At 40.1% G+C, this 21,530-nt stretch overlaps 1 protein-coding gene across 1 annotated transcript in view; it reads right to left on the bottom strand.

The window, feature by feature from the left end:
- Window positions 1–21,530, bottom strand: part of UTRN (utrophin) — a 551,097-nt gene that overhangs the window by 359,695 nt on the left and 169,872 nt on the right. The window contains exons 21-26 of the mRNA XM_068985316.1: window positions 20,990–21,170; window positions 18,756–18,901; window positions 17,380–17,592; window positions 6,439–6,552; window positions 5,507–5,662; window positions 1,213–1,383 (exon numbers count right to left, since the gene is read on the bottom strand). Of these exons, the coding sequence (XP_068841417.1) occupies window positions 1,213–1,383; window positions 5,507–5,662; window positions 6,439–6,552; window positions 17,380–17,592; window positions 18,756–18,901; window positions 20,990–21,170 (981 nt within the window). The remainder of the gene's footprint in view (window positions 1–1,212; window positions 1,384–5,506; window positions 5,663–6,438; window positions 6,553–17,379; window positions 17,593–18,755; window positions 18,902–20,989; window positions 21,171–21,530) is intronic.

Below are 21,530 nucleotides of genomic sequence, written 5' to 3'. Positions count from 1 at the left end.
ACACAACATTGTAAAGCAATTATGTGAAGTGAAGCGAAAGCCGCTCAGTCGTGTCCGACTCTTTGCTACCCCATGGATTATACAGTCCATGGAATTCTCCAGGCCAGAATACTGGAGTGGGTAGCCTTTCCCTTGCATTGGTAAAATATAATCCTTTAAAAAACTATCTGCACAGAGACATTTTGCTTTTGTTATACTTATAGGCAAGCTGCAACTCATTTTTTTTTTTTTTAAGTAGCTTTCAAGACACTCTGTCCTTTGGCTTCAACACTGAAGGACAGCAAAAACAGTGTTAGAAATGTGGGAATGACAGCCAGCTCTTTCGTATATATAAAAAAGAGACTGGGCAAGGCTATTGACACAGGCATGTAAGTTTACAAGAAATACATCCTGTGGACCCAACTGACACTGAATCCCTTGACAATATTCCTATGACTACTCTTACCTGCCCCAGTAAAATGTTTGGTATTCATGTGTGCCCTATGTATTAGCTGGAAGAATATGGCTGGTGAAATAAAGATAGCTCCCAACTGAAATGGGTAAGTCTCCCTTGTTCCTTATGAAAAATAATGCTTCCTGAAAATATCTGGAAATAAACAGTGGTGATGGTTGCACAACATTGTGAATATAAAACTGAGGCCAGTAAATGGGTCATTCTCTGCAGCTCCTCAAGATTCTAACACAGAAGACTCTGTCAGGAGCCCTCATGGACACAACTCATGGCCGAAATTCAACACATGGAGTCTCAGCTTCCTGCTGCTGCTAAGTCGCTTCAGTCGCGTCCGACTCTGTCTGACCCCATAGACGGCAGCCCACCAGACTCCCCCGTCCCTGGGATTCTCCAGGCAAGAACACTGGAGTGGGTTGCCATTTCCTTCTCCAATGCATGAAAGTGAACAGAGAAAGTAAAGTTGCTCAGTCATCTCCGACTCTTCGCGACTCCATGGACGGCAGCCCACCAGGCTCCTCCATCCATGGGATTCTCCAGGCAAGAGTACTGGAGTGGGGTGCCATCGCCTTCTCCTCTCAGCTTCCTATCCCTACCCAAATCATTAATGGTAGCTGCCCTTCTACTTGTTTTAAATGGAAATTTTCCTGTGAGAGGTTTTATGTACATACTACCCTCTAAGGCTAGGTAGATGAGTGACTGACTGGTTTCAAGCAGAGAAGATGAGATATAAAGCCCCTTGACCCTCACTGTCCCAGGCTCACCTTCATTTCTTCCACAGCGCTCTCGAGTTCTTCTGGTGACTTGTATTCAAAGTCCCTCTCCAGGTAGTCCTCTTCTGCCTGCGTCATCCATTCCTGCATCTCTGCCAGGTCTTTTTTCAGGTTCACCACTTTTTCCTGACTTTCAGACAACCTATTCTTTTTAATAGCAATCTACAAAGGAAAAGTCATTCGCTCAAATAAACAAATAGTAATACATTAAATGTCAACTTCTAGTTTTTAATATCTAAAAGAGCAATAACTTTCCACCAAGAATCTCAAGATTTAAAAGTCAGAGGAAGCCCTTAATACATTTGGTCCTGATGCTGTGGAATATAAGCAATAACGAAAACAACAATTATCGCTGAGATTCACTATCACATTTTGGATAGTAATATGGAAATATCTAGTATAATTTTGAAAATGCAACCGAAGGACTCTAACTTAAATCAATAAAAGCATATATCTCAAGGAAATCTATTAACTGAAGCAGCCAAAATGTCCATTTTCTCCTTCTTAACAGGATTCCCCATTAAAACAGCATTTTTAGAAAACAGAGAAGAGGGACTTCGCTGGTGGTCCAGTGGTTAAGAGTGTGCCTGCTAATGCAGGGGTCACAGGTCTGGGAAAATTCCACATGCTGCAGGGCAGCTAAGCCGGTGTGCCACAACCACTGACGGCTAACATGCACATGCCATAAACACAAAGTCCACATCCCTAGAGCCCACGCTCTGCCACAAGAGAGGCCACCGCAATGGCAAGCCCACGCACTGCAACTACAGAGACGCCCCTGCTCTCCACAACTGGAGAAAACCCGCAGCCACGAAGATTCGACACAGCCACAACTAAGGAAATCAAAACACAATTCAAAAGATAGAGAAGAGGAGACTACTACTAAAGATATTCATAAAACACTGCTTTACAAAACTTTGGTTTTGATAACCTGCTCTACTGGTATACTCCATGCAGCTACAAAAAAGTTACATTAGAAAATAGGTATTTGTCTAAATCTGGTTCGATAACTTTGTCAACTATTTCAGGGAGCCTGAAAACCCCTTCAGAGAGGTCCTCCCTGTAACCACACACTGACTTCTGCTGTGAAAGAAGATATCAGACCATGTAGACCATCCAGGACTCACGTCATTATTCAACCTCCCGCTCAAATGAAATCTCACGGTACTGGTCACCTTGCCAGGGCTTGGTTGGCTGTGAAACTGATGGTGACGAAAGGGCAGTACAGGAATAGGATGGCTCTCACGAGAATAAGGGGGAAATACTTATTGGCTTTCCTGTTCCACTGTCCAAACAGGGTCATGGTCATAAAAATAGACGGGCACTAAACAGGGGCTTGGATTTCACTGCCCAACATGGAACTCAGAAAGCCTACTGGCAAGCAACCCACACAGCCCTGCTGAGCAACACTTCAACCTGGTGAGCTTTAAAAAAAGGAAACACAGATTTCGGGGACCCGCATTCCCCAGATTCTTTTCACAAGTAGTTTCTAAACACTAGTCAGTTATATACAATTTTCATGGAGCCTCAGAGAAGTAAGAAAGATAAAGACACTGTAGCAAACTTCTCAAAAAAAGAAAAGCTCAAAGTTATCATTAATTATTTTGAGATTATATACTTTCTATATTTTGGCATTAAGATGCTTTTTCCTTTCATGAGATTGGGAATATAACAGACTGTTTTTATTTGTTGATTTTATATGTCTGTCCTTCCTTAGAAAAATAAAAATTTCGCAACATGATGTTTGTCCAAAATTTCTTCAACCTTTTTACTACTCAATGAAATACAATAGTTTAGAACTTTACATAATTACTCATACAGCACATGGTTGCCTCCTTGCTGGAGACACTTAAAAATTTTTCCTGTACATTTATCCCCATACTTTGAGTCAATAGCAATTCACAATTAATTCCACGTTGTCATTTGTGTATGTATGTATATATGTAAACAGATGTTGTTGTTGCTATTAAGTCGCACAGTCGTGTCTGACTCTTTTGAGACCCCATGGACTGCAGCATGCCAGGCCTCTGTCCCTCACCATCTCCCGAAGTTTGCCCAAATCCATATCCATTGCATCAGTGATGCCATCCAGCCATCTCATCCTCTGATGCCCTCTTCTCCTTCTGCCCTCATATATACATAGATACATATATGTCTATCAGTGGATTAATAGATCTAAATACCTACATGTATCTATCAATCAAGGCTCTATCAATCCATCCATCTATCTCATCTTCCTTGCTCCTCATCATCGCTTCCAAAACATTTTCCTTATTTACTTCCCCAAAATACCCCAGCTCCTTTTAAGCATATATCACCAAATTATAACACATTTAGAGGAGTCTGAATTTGACTAGAATATAAGATGATATTATGAAAGCATTTTCTTAAGTGTGACAATGATATTGCACTTTTGTAGAAGACTGTCCTCATTCAAGAAGCATGCTGAAGTATTTAAGACCGAAGTGTCAAAATACTTTCAACTTCCTGTCAAAACTACATGTAGCAAAAAAAAAAAGGCATACGTGTGGGTGGTATGTATATATATGTAAAGAGGTGGGGGAGAAAGAGAAAAGGCAAATGTGGTAAAACACTCACAACTGGCAAATTTAGGAATGGTTTATGGTTCTTCCCGCAACCGTAATTTTAACTGTTCTTTAAAATTCAACTTGCTCAAATTAAGGAAATTGTGGGGAAACAAAATACTCAGGGATGTAAATATAAAGTTTTCTTATATAAACATTAAATAAGAAAACACTGGATTGAGGGATATATACTATCTATGTGACTGTCTGTAGAGTATTCCTGCATTTCACATTTTCTCTTCTCATTCTTTTATCCCTTCTCACTCACTTCAGCTCTATGCAACCTCACTATTATTTCACTAACAAAATAGAACAATCAAAAGAAAACCACTACACCATATTTCTACAGTACCCCCAGTTGCTGCCCCATCCATTACCACAGAGGGACCTCCTAACAGGAGCTCTTTCACTTGAAGGGTGGACCTCATCCACTCTTGCCTAACCACAGACTTTGTTTCAGTCTTTATCTTCTCTCAGTCTTCTGTATCATCTCCTCTTTCTAAGTGAAATCTTTTTTGGCATGCAAACTTTCAATAATATCTTTGAAAAAAAACAATTACAAAAACAGTTCCATTCTAGTACAAATCTCATTTCTCTGTTCCCCTGAATAGAGAAATTCTCAAAGCTGGTTACCCTTGCCCCAGGACCTCATCTCCTTTCCTCTCCTCAACATTCTGCAGTGTGACTTTCTTTCCCACCACTCCATTGGAACCACTTTTCTCAACGTCATCAAAAGCTTCCATCTAATGTGCTTTCCAGTTTTGACTGGGCTCAGCTCAGCACTGATCTGTGAAAAGTTTTCTCCACCCAGCTTTTGGGGTCTTACTCCTCTGGCATTTCCCCTGGGGCAAACCTTTCCTCCTTAGTATCCTTGGCTGGTGATTAGTGCTGGAAACCCCATTTGCACATACTGTAATTTTGAATTTAGTCCCAGTATGGGCAGCATCACTTGACCTATTCCCACTAAAGCTTCTCCTCGAGTTTTTTACCATTTCAGTAAATGGCACCACAATTTACACAAACTGGAAGCTTCACAAAAATCCAGAACAGTTGCTAACTATTCACTTTTTCTCATATCACATTAATCTATTACTAGACTCCCATTTCCACTTTCAAAATTTAGTCCAAACCTAACATTTCCCATGACCTCCACCACTATCTCCCTAGTCCACAGGGCCATCTTCTTTCTCCAAGACTGCAATAACCTTTTAAGTATTCTCCCCACTCTTATTCTTGCTTTCCCAGAGCAAATTTATCCACATGGAAGCCACAGTGATCTTAACGGGTCTATCATATGTCAATTCATTGCTCAAAACCCTCTGCTTTCTAAGTGAAATCATACTTGGAATAAAATTCAAAACCTATGCCTCAAAAGCAATACACAACCCATCTCTACTTACCTCCTGACCCCAAATCCTTCCCTCCAACCTGCTAACTCTTCCCTCCATTCTATTCCAGCTACAATGACGTTCTTGTTCTTTATTGCACACATCAAGCTCATTCCCATCCAGGGGCAGAGTGGACAACAGTACCCACCCTTCATTTAAAAAGTTATCCAATTCTTGCCTCAACCTGCCACCCATGCTATAGTTATTCTAGATCATTGGTTTTCAGTCTGGATGGGATATAAAATTATTCAGTTAAGAGAAGCCATTATCTACCTCTTGAAATTCACATGCAGGTTAAGCTGAAAAACTTACCTCCTTGCTAAATTTCTCCAGTTGTGATTGGCAGTCAACTAGCTTTGTTTGCATCCAGGCTTTGATTCCAGCAGCTGGACAGCTTCGGAGGTTAGCCTCTATTTCTTTCATGTCTTTCAGAGATGATTCGATTGTTTCCATTTCATTAACAAATGCCTGAACATGTAAAACAAGCCCTTGTTGAGTCCATTCCGACATAAGTGGATGCCATTATTACAGTCTGTCTGCCTCTATCCCTGCAAATATTTTAAGAACAGACTGCTTGGGAGTGAAAACGTCTACCGACTTATGAAATATTGTGTCTTAAGAAATTCATTTCACCTGGGTGATTCAAATAGCCATCTGCCAAATTAGACTGCAAATACTTCACTTTCAGCAGGGAAGAGTACTTTTAATTAATTTACAGAAGCCTAATGATTCCACCAAATATAAAATGCATGAAGTGTTACTGGCAAACTTCATTTGTAAACAGCGTTTTTCTTAAAGTCTCACCATAAGTACAGTAAGAGTGATATACAATTGGATGACACTAAGACTGTCACTGCAACGTAAAACAGCAGCTACTAATGAACTAACATTGCTCTTGTGTTCTCCATCCAAAATTTATTCTTTAATAACCTATGTGTGAAACGAATCTGAAAAAGAAATAGATACATATATAACTGAATCACTTTGCTGTACATCTGCAACTATGTTCCAATATAAAATAAATAATTTTTTTAAACTTTATAATCACAGCCAAAAATAGAAATGTGAATTATGTCATTCTTTGACTAGCTATAAAGTCAAAAAACAGGTTTATATTGAAACATATTTTATCTAGGTTTATTGTCATGCCATATTCTTACAATTTTAATAAAAGCAGCAAATAATAAAGAGGAAGAAGAAAATTTTATTTATTACAGCAGAATCCCCAGATCAGCAGAACTCACAGAGCACTGGTCAAGCTGTCTTTGTAGCCCTTCGGCATCTCCTTGGACAGCCTGCTCTTTCATTAAGAAGTCTTTCACACCATCCATCCACTTCTCAATGACTTTCGAATCAGCCTAGATCGAACACAATAACAAAGGGGGATATTACTCAGTGACATTCAACCTACTACATCTCAAGGTCTATTGCTACAGGAGAAAAAGGCAACTTTTCAAAACTTTGATAGCATCATTTTCATTTATTTTATTTCTTAAAAAAAAAAAAAAACTTCCAACATTGAAAATAATTATTTCCTTCATTGTCGCCTAAAATCCTCATGAGATGATATCTTGGTGATCATTCTAAAAATTTCAAAATGTTCTCCAGTGAACAAAGCTATCTTGCTTAATATGAGCTATATCTATGATTAAAAATTCAAATTAAAGGGAGAAATGCTTTTCTAGGTATATTCAGCTTAAAAAATCTTTCATTCTTATATAATTTAGAACTATTTTCTCCTTAAGTTAGCTACTCAAAGCAGGATTTTAAAAACAGCACAACGGAGAGACTACAGTAGACTGTTCTTAGTTCTGTTATTGGATGCTTTGTTATCTAAGAACCCAATATGGTTCACTACCCAGCTCCATTCCTTCAGCCACCACTTACTAAGCACCCACTGTTACCCAGGTCCTGTGTGTGGTGCTGGGGAAATGAGAAAGCAAACATTTTGCAGAAAGAATGAGACTTCAGAGAGGTAGTAACATTGGAACTGGACCTTAAGGAATGCAAACAACTAGGTCCAACTTCAGCTCCAAAACTACATTAAAGTGATGGTCATTTCTTTCCAGGTGCCCATTCATCATTGGTCAGCACGACTGGTTCCTCTCCTTGTACCTTCCTCGATTATTATGTGTTTCTTGTTCCTCCCTAGGAATGGAGATAAATTAACTATCTTACTCAAAAATAACCTTCAGACTGGAAAGCAGCCACTATGTCTCCCCTTAGTCTTTTAGTGGTTATAAACTCACAATTCACGCCATAATGTCTCTGGAACATGATACTCAGATACTGTTCTCAACACCCTGATCAACATGCTCCGGTAATTACATCAAATTTTTAACGTATTTAAAATATGCCACCAAGAACCAATTACTCTTATCCTTAAAATACTGGAATGAATGACAAAGAGGGAACCTAAGTGGTATTTCAGATATAGATAGTACATTCAGAAAACGTCATCTAAATTTTTTTTTGTTTTATTTTTCTTATTGTAGAGTTGCATTTTGTTTCCTTTTCAAAAATTTTTATAGATATATATTATTCATAATATTATGGTTGGCTAAAACCCCAAAATTTCCATAATGACCTCAAAAGGATATTTTCCCTACCCTCTATTGTTTAATTAATCTCTGTAATAAATTCAGAACTTGAAATTTACAAATATCAACAATATTTAACAAATACTACTTAGTAATAAAATAATAAAAAACCAACAGAATGATTTGAATTTTTAGTCTCTCCACTTTCTTATCAGCTGCTCTTCCCAGCTTTCTCTTATCTGCAATCTAACAGTGAGGCACTGTTCTTCTGTTGGCTTGGGGTTTTTTTGTTGTTGTTGTTGTTTGGTTGGGTTTGGGGGTTCTTTCCCAGGTGAAAAATAAAGCCAATTACAGTGCCTTCCTGAGAATCCCCCCATGAGGACATCACCTCGTTCATTACCCAACAAACTTCTCAACTTAGTTTTCAAAACATAGGATAGCATCTAAGTAGCATTTCACTTAGGTTTTAAGGGATGTTCCCAAATACTTTACTGAAACCAAGCCTTACCCAAAATGATAGTCTGTGAGCACTATTTAAGCTAAATGAGCACACATGAAATGTGAGACCATGAATCTGTATATCTAATAATCTAGTATCCTCCTCCAAAAAATAAATAAAAGAAAGCAGTACTTAAAGAAATGAGGTCTGGACAAGGCTTCTGAGTGGTGTCCATGCTGTTTCTTGGGGACCACCACACTCCTTCCTTAGCACAGGTAAGGTTTCTGGTCAATCATTTATCTACAGCTTTGCCAGGAACTGACATCAAGCTTAGTGCAGGTCCCTTAGCTTCTAGAAAAGAATGTACCCCCTTATTTAAGATGTTCACTCATCTCCCCCTTATTTAAGACATTTACCCATTTCCATTGTCCTGGTAATTTCCTCACAAGTCGCATAATGCGACCTTGAGATCATGGGTAAAACACCACATTACTGGGGATGTAGATTTAGGCATCAGAAGGATCGCGTGGTTTTTCCATCTAACTCATAATTCAGGCTCTAATGCACTCTCAGTAATGACCATTCTCCACTTTCCAGCTCGCAAGGTCATTCTCTGATGAAGATGGGAAGCAAAGAGGGCTTATGTGGCCGAGCCTTTCTGTCTCCTCTATTCATACTATACCACCCAGAGCAAGCATTTCTCATTCTCCTTGTTCCAAGCACAGCTTTGAAAGCCCTTTCAGTCACACTGAGCTCTTTCCCCAAGCTTCCTTTCCCTCTGCTCTTTAGCCCATTTCTGTCACTCTTCTCATATAGCCATGCTACTCTGATAATATTTTCAATCGGTGACATCTCTCTTCTTTTGGGCTGGCTTCAGCATTCATGGGTCTCATCCAAGAAGACTGCTTAGGAAGATACAGTCAGGGCAGGGTAGGGTAGGGGGTGCAAAAGATTAAAAAGTGCAAAAGGAAAGTATAAATATACCTATAGAGTTCATGAGAGCCTTTTTAAACTGTTCACTTAACTTGTTACCACCTCTTGCACTGTTAATCTCTAGTCTGAACTTTTTAAGAATTCAAGGCAGCATTACAGCTGTGTAACTGGGTAATTCATTAAATCGAGTTTGGAGTAAGGAGAACTAACAGTTTCCGGGCCAAGAATTTCAAAACTTATATGGAGGTTTTAACCACAGTCAGCTTTGACTGACGTGAGCAGCCTGAGTGATCCCTGCCACTGGTACAGAAAAGGAAGTCCTGTGCCATCAACTCCTCCCTCTCTCCCTCCTTCAGACACACACAGACCCTTGTGAGCACACAATTCACACACACACACACCCGTTCCTCCTCTTACAGTTACATGCGTGCAAGCTCAGTCACTCAGCCGTGTGTCGGACTCTTTGAGATCCCACGGACTTTAGTCCGCCAAGCTCCTCTGTCCATGGTATTATTCTCCAAGCAAGAATACTAGGGTGGGTTACCATGCCCTTCTCGGGCAGATCTTCCTGACCCAGGGACAAACCAGCACCTCCTGTGGCTCCTGCACTGGCATGCGGATTCTTTACCACTGAGCCACCTGGGAAGCCCCCTTGGACAGTTAAACATGAGAAAAAAGGAAGAGGGAAGCAACAGACACCGACAACCCATGGAGACCAATGGATCATCCCAATGGTAACAAAGGGAACAGAGAGGAATCTCAAAAGCTGTTTTCACTACTAAAAGTCCTGCAGGTAATCCTGACCACGCTCAGTTCTAAGACAGGCAGCATGACCTTTGAAAAGAAAGACCAAGGTCTGAATACCTAGCTCAGCACCTAACCAGCCACGAGACCTTGAGAAACTTCTCAGCTTCTCTTCTGGGAGCTTCCATAGCTTACCTATAAAGCAGGAATAATAACAACTACTTTGCCTGACTATTCTGAAAAACAGAGATGGTTTAGATTGGCTCTGGTACAGAGTAGGTTTGCAGTAAATGCTAGCTATTATTACTAAGACCTACAAAATCAAGTGCCTTATTACCAAGGTTAAGCCCACAAAAGAGTTACCACTTTGGGTTCTGGTATCTGTTCCCAACAGACACTTTGCAGAACCAGCAGCAAGCGTGAGGACATATTTGCATAAGCATCAGTGTAAAGTGCTCAACTGCTGTCAACATCAATGCTAGTTCCATCCTATAACTGCTCAAAGTGACTGTGTGAAAGAGCTACTGCTTATGAAAGGGCTCTTGTGCTTTCTCACCAGACCTGGCTGAATTCAGCTCAGCAGAAGGAACCTAAGTACATGAGAAAAGGCCCAAAAGAAAGAGGCCTAAAAACAGCAGCTTCACAAGGCCTCTCTACCCTATGGCTGTACCATGTGGGAAAGGTTATTAGGTCACTAAGATCACTACAGCAGTGACTTGTGTGCAAGTAAATGTGAAAGATGGAGAAGCCTTCCAATATCTCCTTTTTCTCTAGAAGAAAAGAATTCTTAGTCCACTTGTAGCAGATGTTTCCTGTGCTTTTAAAAAATACTGAAATCTGCTCATCTTTAAGTGAACTGTACAGATATGAGGTTACAAAGAAAGTGAAAAAGCTCACATGAAGAGTGTCTCTCTGTCCATTTAACAATCACTCAGCTGATGCCTTTATGAGTTTCTAATGTACATTAATGTGTATTTAATTTTTTTTACCATCTCCATCCACTTGCAGGATGAATATAGGAATAGATAAATAGAGATAAAGAGAGACACTTAAATGGGGCAATTTCTAATGTTCTATCTTCACTGGAGGGGATTCAGTTCTTTTAAAGCATAACAAAAAAAAAATTGTTTAAATCCGAGTAAATTTCTAAAATGAATGTTATTATTTCACAGGCAGAAACACACTATATATACTAATTGAAGGTAACCATTTCTCATTCCTATTTATACTCATAAATTCTCAATGAAATATAAAATGACTAATATGGAAGTTATGAAAACCAAAGTACCAAATACTTCAGTTTGGAGGGGTCAAAATGCTGCACTGACCACCATAGCTCAAAAGCACTGATTTGTAAGCACTTTGGCTGAGCAACACCTGCTGCTGGGTCACAGAAAAGGAATGTGAGGTCACAAAAACAATTCCATTAAGCCTACATGTCCATCTCCCACACCCCAGCCCCTGAACCAGGGACGGAGGAAATCTGAAGCCTCGTATCTCTGGACGGACAACAGTAAGATTCCAAGGTACACAACTACCACCCGAGATTTTATTTACAGCAAAATTCTTGGCATTGTATCTTGTTCCTCCCCCATCTGTTGGAATGTCCATGGCTTGTTAAATAGCCAATATCTAACCCAAGACATCGGCAAGAAGAGCTGCGAAACCAAATTTAAAACAGTAACTTAAAAGGCAGTATGTTTCTCTTTCCTTTGATTTATATTCATTAATCTCAAAACACTCTCAGTGTTCCCTCACTTAGTAGAAAAGGCCAGTAGTGACACTGCTACTGCATTTATTCATCTGAAACCAATAGAATTCTTAACTTTAGATCCAAAAAGCATCAATATTTCCTGGATTAAAGTAGAACGCATTTACAATGAGGAGAAGGAAAAAAAAAAAACCCTATGAGATCATTGTATCAGTTACGTTACCTAGAAAGAATTAAATCAGTTACATGGCATATTACTTTTAGAAAATGTTTACCATCGGATTTTACCCTGATATGTGTTCCAAAGTAATTTCTAAACTTGGTTCTGCTTGTTTCAGAGCTCCAGCATGTTCCCTTCTGTGCTCTGGGTAAGAACACAAGGAGTGTTCAGTGTGTGTCTTTGCTCATCAATTGAAGGGAAAGGTGTGACTACATGGGTGGCCTGCCAAGGACACCCAGGCATTTAGACTTTATAACAGATCCAACCTCACTAGAGGTACAAACGCGTATTATGCCTGCAGGCACCTGCAAAGCAGAGGCGTTCACATCCACTTGCCTGCTATATGCCAGACAAGGTTTCTACGCTCAAAGAGCTCACGCCCTGGCAAAGGACAGGCAATACAGGTCTCTGCCTTAATCAAAAGTGGACTGAGATCGAATTTTGAAGGTGTAAACAACATGTAGTGGAGGAAGGAATAATTAGCTGTGAGTGTGATGGTGAATAAGACCAAAGACTGACCGTAGAAGCAGCTTCTTCTTTAAGGATGAACCGAGAAAAGGAGGCTATAAATTCCTAGCAAGTAAGTGACTTTTCCGGAAAAGGGCAATTGTCCGCTGTGTTCTTTGTGACCCACAACACTATCTCTGCACCTGACACAGCTCACAGGAGAAGATGCAGGCAGGGCTCGAGAGCAAGGAGAGGGCAGGAGATACGAAATGTTTGCGAGAGCACTGTGTATTATCATGGTAAATACAACCAGATGCTTTCCGGACACACAGCTCTGGTGTTAGTGCGTACAGTGAATCCAAGAGAGAAGAGGCTGCAAAAGCAAGAGTCAGATTTAAACGGTAATGGGATTATCAGGGCAATAGGTTACATGACAGTCTGCAAACAGAAGGAAGGGGCTAGAGAGAAGGTTCAAAGAGGAGGGAGGTAAATACTGGTAAATATGAGAGTTTGTGTGGGCCTTGAGGACAGTTTCATGACTTGGAGGTGCTGTGTCCAACCCCGTGTGACTGTACGGACTGTAGCCACAAGGCTCCTCTGTCCATGGGATTTCCCAGGCAAGAATACTAGAGTGGGTTGCCATGCCTTCCTCCAGGGGATCTTCCTGACCCAGGATCAAACCCACATCTCTTAAGTCACCTGTATTGGCAGGCGGGTTCTTTACCACAAGTGCCACCTGGGAGGCCCATGACGTGCTACAGGGGATCTTGAACAGGGTAAAGGAAACCACAGGAAATACACTTGCAGCCCCTGAACTCAAAGATATTACTGCTGGTGATAGCAGTGTCTTGGGATTTTATAATATTTAATCCCCATAATTCATAAGAAACTCGTGTCAGTAGAATCAATAGTGAAATTTTTCATATGTTTTAAAATATTTTGTTTCCTGGAAAGAGTGGTACGACTTTCCATAAGAGTTTTTTTTAAGCACCAGTCTACATCTTAAGTACAAGAATTGAGATCATTAATTTGGCAAAAAATAGATTTAAAGAAGAATTTACAAACATATTTGAACATGACACTGTGAATAACAATGCCAGCCCCACCACTATCTACATAAAAGAAACCAGCCATGTAGATATGGGAAAGGCAGGCATATAAGAAAAACACTATTTGCCAATGAATAACAGAAAACTAAAATTTGCACATAAAAAGATACCAAGATCACCTTACAAGTATTGTAGGGATGGAGGGAAACTATAAGTACACAGCTTTGAAAACACTCTCAAAATTTAAATGTGCTGTGTCGATAAAAAGCATTACTATTTTGAGTAGTGAAATTGATACTCTAATCCGTATTTATGCATTTGTGTACCGTCTATTTAAATAGACATGATACTTGGATACAAGTAATACTGGGAGTATCAGTGGAGTCCCTCATGGAGACCCAGTATCACTTGGTTCTGTTAGTAAGGGGGGAAAATGATTAAAATTAGTCATATTCATGAACTTTTCTTTCCTACTTTGAGTATGTTTATCTCCAGCAAGGATCGCTGTTACTGTTAGCTACTCTCAGGAAAGGAAATGGTATTGGGGAAGGAAGAAAAGTGAAAGCTGGTTGCTCAGGCATGACCAACTCTTTGCAATCCCATACACTGTAGCCTGTCAGGCTTTTCTGTCCACGGAATTCTTCACACAAGAGTGCTGAAGTGGGTTGCCAATTCCTTCTGCAGGAGATCTTCCCAACCCAGGCAGATTCTTTACCATTTGAGCCACCAGGGAAGCTCATTGGAAATGAAAGGGAACTTAACTTCTCAGTGCTCATTCTCAGTCTCTATTACTCAATGTCTTCAATGAGCAGTATGTATGTATTTCTTACACAGTTTAAAATGCATTTGAAAAATAAACAAGTCAACAACTTTGTTCCCAAGAAACATCATCATAAATTGGCACTGAATCAAAAACCTACAGTACTTCATGCCTTAAAGACAAAATAGAACTTGAGTGCCTAGAAAAAGACACCAGGTCAGTAAAAAAGGAAAAACAACTTTAACCTGCAAATGAATATTTGTTGTAATTATCTTTAGGGAAAAAAGTAAAAGTTTTCCTAAGTGAACTGTAGGTAGTTAAGTAACAAGCAATTAGTTCAAAGCAAATATAGGAGCAAAATGTTCTTCAGAATTGAAGAAATATATATTTCAATAAAGAAGCTGCATAACTAGGGAATAGAGACATCACCAACAGTCTTATAGTTAGGACACAAAAAGTAAATTAAAAATTTGTAATTCACATTAAAATCTGTTAATGTAATAAAAAACAACCAAAAAGTCTAAATATCCAGACACATGTGCTTGAAGTGGGACATTTTTAATGGAAATAAAGTTGGCTTACGCGCCAACTGGGCTTTCCTGGCAGCTCAGACAGTAAAGAATCTGCTTGCAATGCAGGAAATCTGGGTTCGATCCCTATGTTGAGAAGATCCCCTGGAGAAAGGAAGGGCTACTCAGACCCGTATTCTTGCCTGGAGAATTCCATGGATAGAGGAGCCTGGCAGGCTGCAGTCCACAGGGTCACAGAGAGTCAGACAGGACTGAACAACTTAAGAAAAAGAAAAGTTGGCATATGCTCCAATTGACCTGGATTTGCTACATTAGTAACAACGACAAAATTTGCTTTTGTGTTCTGGAGGAATACTTATTCACTTTAAACTCCATATTAAAATATTGGCATGCATTTAGTTAACCCTAAAATAACACATCAAGAAGTCAGAAGAGACTAACCCTTAGTTTAATCTTCACTTATAAATTTTCCTAACTACATCTTGGAATTTATGAAAATAAAGCAATGATCTTTTGAAAAGATAGGAAATACTTTAACCAGCATTGCTCAACCTTGGCCCTGATGACATTTGGACCAGATAATTCTTCTGTTGTGTGGGCTGTCCAGTGCATCAGCTGTAACCGTGGCCTTTACACACTAAGTTGCCAACAGAACCCACCCTTTCCCTATAGCTGTGATAACAAAAAATGCTCCAAACATTAAAAAATGTCCTTCTGGGGGGAAATTTACCCATGGTTGAGAACCACTGATAATCCAATACTTGGAACATAACAAAAATTTTAAATCACAAATAAGAGTAATTGTGGATTTTAATGTTGGAAAGAATGACAACTGAAGACTGGTGGCTCAGACAGGAAAGAATTCGCCTGCAAAGCAGGCACCTGGGTTCAAGCCCTTGTTCTGGAAGATCTCCGGGAGAAAGGAAGGGCTACCCACTCTAGCATCCTTGCTTGGAGAATTGCACGGACAGAGGAGACTGGAGGGCTGCAAAGAGGTCGCAAAAAGTCTAACACTACTGAGCTACTAACGTGCGCGCACGCGCAAACACACACACACATACACACACACACACACACACACACACACAAAGGGAAGTGGATCCACTCACAAATTTAAATAAGCCAAAAACACTGAACTACAGAAAAACACACTCCTCTTCAAAATTAATGGTTTGTTCGAACGAGATCTCAGTGTAGAACTGCAGCTTATACTTCAAGAAAACTAACTCTTACCACTACGACCACACACACACAGAGCCCCTGCCATCCTTATTTTCCTGTCATGCTTTGGATCTGTCCATTGGTTTCTGTGTCAAACGGCTTCCCTCATATTTCAGTGATCCCCTCTCTTGCTCATCTCCCTGGATCCTTTCCTAGACTGTATCGCTTACCAGCTTCTACCACATGCTCTGATTTTAATTTTTAAAACATCATTTTCATAAGTTTTGTCTTCATGTCAATATTTCCACTTTCTTTGAAATAACTTTTATAAAAATTCTCATATATATGTATAAAAAACATCTCTAAGTATATATACATATGTGTGTGTGTGTGTGTGCACATCTAAATCTCACATTACTAATCTCATTTCATTCACTGAAAAATATCACTGCGTGCCTTCTCTATGCCAGGCACTATATGAGAAGTATACTTTGGATACATCAGTAGAGAAAATAAACCACAAAAGACCAAGGTAAACAGGCACTGAAAGTGAAAGTGAAAATCCCTCAGTCCTGTCCGACTCTTCATGACCAGCTGAGCCACAAAGGAAGCAAGGAGGCACTAGTGGGCTACAAAGAGATTGTAATCAGTTCCTCCTTCATCCCGACCTTGTCTACCAGGTGAGAAGGTAGAGAAGCTCATCCTTTTCTCTACCCGACTGTCATTGCTTCCCTTCTTCATCCTCCTTGCAGGTGAAACATTAAATCCTGACTGTCCCATTTGACATGGACCTTGACCAGTTTCTCCTTACATCCTCACATTACCCTTTCCTCTGGAACTATTTGCCAACATTTTCAGATGGAACAAAGGATCCTGCTTCTGAATACCTCAGTTGGTAAAGAATCTGCCTGCAATGCAGGAGACCCCTGTTTGATTTTTGGGTCAGGAAGATCCCCTGGTGAGTGGATAGGCTACCCACTCCAGTATTCTTGGGCTTCCCTTGAAACTCAGCTGGCAAAGAATCTGCCTGCAATGCAGGAGACCTGAGTTTGATCCCTGGGTTGGGAAGATCCCCTGGAGAAGGCTACCCACTCCAACATTCTGGCCTGGAGAATTCCATGGACTGTATAGTTCATGAGGTAGCAAAGAGTCGGCTTTCACTTTGCCGAATTTTCATGTCCCTCAAATCACCTGCTTTCCCAATCTGATACTGGTTGTTAGTAGCCTAGTTCAGGTTTTACAAAGGTCCAAAAATGTCTGCAATCTTAACAAATCATCTTCAAGAACTCGGCTATCTGCTACTATCCAGGCAACTTCTACCACTCTAACCGAGTCTCCACTGCAATCTAACCACCAGCTATTTCATGCAGGCTCATCTCTGAAACATTATTTTGACAATTTTAAGCAATTTTCTCTTATCTGCAAGGCCCAGTTTACTGCTACCAATAAGCTTTTTTGCCAGGCAAAAAGAGATAAATGTGTTTTCCAGCACCATTAAAAGTATGTCTTTGGTTGGAATTTTATATCCGATCTTAACTACATTAACAAACATGGGACCAGAAAGAATGCAAACTGCTCAAATAATAGATATTTACTGACAATTACTACTTTACTCTGTAATACTAAACCTCCTAGTGGCCTTTCGATTTACCTCAAAAGTTCTGAGTTTGGGGGTAATTTCTTCAAGCAAATGCAGATCTTTGGAAACCTTGACCTTCAGTTTGTTCCACTTTCCTTGAACATCATCAAATTCTTGCTTAAATGTTTTTTCTATATCTGGAGAAACATTTTTCTCCAAAGCCTTTGTTTCTTCTGCAAGTTTATGTAAGGTAGGTTTTTGATTCACCAGGATTTCATCAAGAGCCTGGAAAACAGAGTTCGAGATTAAAAATACACATAATAATCTATCTGCGAAGATATATTCAATAATAATGATTATAAACAGTCAAAGTCACTTTTTAAAGAGAATTTGATCAAAAAATAATTGTGAAAAACTCATGAAAAAAGAATGTGCCCAGTCGCTTCAGTCATGTCCAACTCTTTGAGACCCCGTGGACTGAATCCTTGTGGCCATGGGATTTCCCAGGGAAGAACACTGGAGTGACCTGTCATTCCCTCCTCCAGAGGATCTTCCAGACTGGGGGATCAAATCCACGTCTGCTGTACCTCCTGCATTGCTGGCGGATTCTTTAGAGCTGAAACACCAGGGAAGTCCCATGAAAAACCAATAAGTATAATCAAAAAAGTCATAGCTTTCCCTATATGAGTTGTGTGTGGTTTCAAGACAATATATTGGGTTGGCCAAAAGTTCATTTGGGTTTTCCTGTAATATCGTATGGAACACCTGAACAAACTTTTTGGCCAACCCAACATTCTCTGCACTAAAAACCAGCAGAACAACAGGCCCAATGAGGGCCTGGTGTGCAAGGCTTGATGGAGAATCAGTTATATCTGATGAAATAGTGCAGGCACAGGCTTTAAGTGACCAGGGAAGCATTTTCATTCAACACAGAAAAAGAAGAACACAATCGATATTCTTCATTTCATTAAAGATATTTTATCCAGTTGAGAATTTTAAGCTAGTCAAATAGAAGGAGAAAATATGCTTTTATTCTATTAAAGGGTTTCCCAGGTGGCACTAGTGGCAAAGAACCCACCTGCCAATGCAGGAGACATAGAGCCACAGGCTCGATCTCTGAGTCAGGAAGATCCCTGGAGGAGGAAATGGCAACCGGCTCCAGTATTCTTGCCTGGAGAATCCCATGGAGAGAGAAGCCTGGCGGGTTATGGCCCATGGGGTCACAAAGAGTTGGACACAACAGAAGTGACTTAGCAAATTCTATTAAAAACATTTAATAACTATCTTGTATCTGAGATCTTAAATTATAATAATTAACTCTCAAATTACAAGAAATATAAGCAATGTTTGATCAATTTTGACCAAATCGAATACATTTTTAAAAAAACATTTCAAAATATATATGTTAGAAATGAACCTAGACCACTTAGACCTAAAACATATATTACCTTTTTTTCTTGGAGGGCCTTCTCCACCTTTGCAAGATCATTCAAGACATTCAAAGACATCTGGGCCTTACTTTCAGAGTCATTTAGCAGATCTGTCAGTGTTTTCAATGTTTCCAAATACGCACGTCCAGGTCGGCTCTTCAGTTCTGTTTATGGAAACGTATTCACTTTGAGAAACTATTGTTAGGAAATTAATATTGCTATATCTATTGTTAATCTTCATATATAATAGGTGAATTCTATTACACAAGAAGTTAAACTCCATAATTAAAATTACAAAGGGTCTCTCTTAGAGATCAAATAAATCACTCTACTGGCATTTCTGAGAGTCAGACAGTGGTGACTTCATTCCTGCGGATGTTGATGCTTGAAATATTAAGTAACCCACCATCATTTTTCTTCATTTCATCATGATGAAATGTCTCTCTGAAGACGGTACTACAATGATCCTTTTGTCTCATGTAATCTCCTTCTCCCCAGTAGCTACACTAAGAATCAAAGGAGACAAAGATCCCCTCAGCCAGTTATCCTCTAAGTTCAAGTGTGTAGACAGGCTGACATCCGCAGAGGGGTGGACGCTGTACAAAACACCACAGCCAGGTGCACAGGTACCCTGAGGAATAATGGTTGCCCCAGCCAGCTGGAGGGATGGCTACTTCAGCCACTGATGTCAAATTTACAGACAAGCAACACTAGAATGGGGAGGAAGCCACCTCATATGAACCACAAAGAGCTGAGACCAACCAGCCCAAAAGTTAAGAAACCAGAAGTATTAGTCACAATAGCCCAAGGGTGGAAACAACCCAAACGCCCATCTACAAATGAATAGATAAGCAAAACATGAAGTCTACACAAAACAGAATACTATTCAGCCTCCAAAAGGAAGGAAATTCTGACATACCCAACCCACAAAAAGGAACTCTGAGGATAAGTGAAATGAACCCGTCAACAAAAAAGAAAAACTGTCTGATTCCACTTAGGAGAGGTTTCTAGAATAGTCAAACTCACGGCAACAGAGAGTAGAATGGTGGCTGCCAGGGGCTGGGGAGAGGAGGAAATGAAAAGCTGCAGCTGAAGGGGTATATAGTTTCGGTTTTACAAAGTGGAAAAAGTTCTGGGGCTGGATTGCATGACAATGTGAATATTTTACATTCCTAAACTCTACACTTTAAAATGGTTAAAATGGTAAGTTTTATGTTATGTATACGTTACCACAATCAAAAACAAAAATAAATAAATTTACCAATTGTTCTAAAGGTAAAAATAAACATTTAATCTGCTCTTGTCAAAAATAAAAGCCTATTTCTTAACGGCAAATTGAAAAGGAGGTCCTCTCAAACCCTTCAGGGTCTAGATTAACTGAGTTCAGTCAACAGAAGTATGGTGTCCAAATGCCTTTCCAAAAGAAAGGAAACAAGACACAATTGCTCGCCACGCACACATCCAGTCTTAAACGTCATTACATAATTTACAATTGCCCCAAGGAAGGATATGGTTAAATGTGTAGCTTTTCAGCATGCCTTCCCCATAGTATTACATAATACAACACAATTCCTGACTTAAAAACCAAGGAGAAAATAATATACGAGGAATGAGTTTTAAAGATCTACAGGTAGACCAGTCCTAATCCAAAGGTAAAAATTCTTCAAAATGTTTCTGACGTTGAAAGAGGAACACTATTTCTTTGAAAAGAGGAGACAGTATTGCTAAAACTTTAACCATTTGGAGTGAACAGGAGCAAGCAATCATTCTTTTTAGCCTTGTTAGTAATGATATCAGCTGGCCTCCTTCAGTGAAAGGGAGAAACAACACTCTAAAAAAAAAAAAAAAACTCTCTAAAATCATTATATCCCATTAACACAGTCTGAATAGCATGTGAAAGATGTCTGCATTTTTACGAACAAGTGTGAATCCAGGAAATAGTCTGAATATTAAGAGTGGAAGAGTGGCGGGCACAGAGGAAAATACAGTGCGGCTGGTGTGAAGCAAGCAAGTGAACTAAAGGTCTAAACGCATCCTGCGCTATGTCACTTCAGTCATGTCCAGCTCTTTGCGACCCCATGGACTACAGCCCACCAGGCTCCTTTGTCTATGGGATTTCCCGGGCAAGAATATTGGAGTGGGTTGCCATTGCCTTCTCCAGATTTAATTAGGAGTAATTTTTAAGTTAAGTCAAACTGAGAAAGCAAGATGGTGGAATCATCCAATAGAAAAATGCAAGAGAGTGGGTTTACCGTTCTCGAGCTGTTGGTGGCGCTCTTCTAAACCCTGTTGCACGGCTTGGTAGCGGCCCACCAAGCTCTCGAAATCCTGCTGGACAAAGTCTGGGGCAAAAGGCCGAGACTTCAAGGCTGAGCAGCTTGCACGCAGCATTTCAATTCTGGGGTGGAGGCTTCGGAGGTTTGTCAGCTCCCGCTACGAAGAGAAAATGTGATCACACAACTCGCTGAGGATGAACATCCTCACAGAAAGTCAATCAGAGCAGAGTTCACCGAAAGCATGGGATACGAGGGGCATCTTCTTTATTTTTTTAAATGTATACATGCATCCCCTCCCTTGTGAGCCTCCCTCCAACTCACCCCACCCCATCCTCCTTGGTCATCACAGAGCACCGAGCTGAGCTTCCTGTTCTATACTCAGGGAGCTATTGTGTGCAAGCGAAAGTGCTAGTTGATGAGTTGTGTCCGACTCTTTGAGATGCTGTGGATGATAGCCCACCAGGTTTCTCTGTCACAGGGATTCTCCAGGCAAGAATACTGGAGTCAGTTGCCATTC

Source organism: Capricornis sumatraensis, chromosome 13, assembly GCF_032405125.1.
Source record: "Capricornis sumatraensis isolate serow.1 chromosome 13, serow.2, whole genome shotgun sequence".
NCBI classification, from domain to species: Eukaryota; Metazoa; Chordata; class Mammalia; order Artiodactyla; family Bovidae; genus Capricornis; species Capricornis sumatraensis.
Note: the sequence above shows the minus strand (reverse complement) of the source record. Positions and strands in the feature narration are given on the sequence as shown.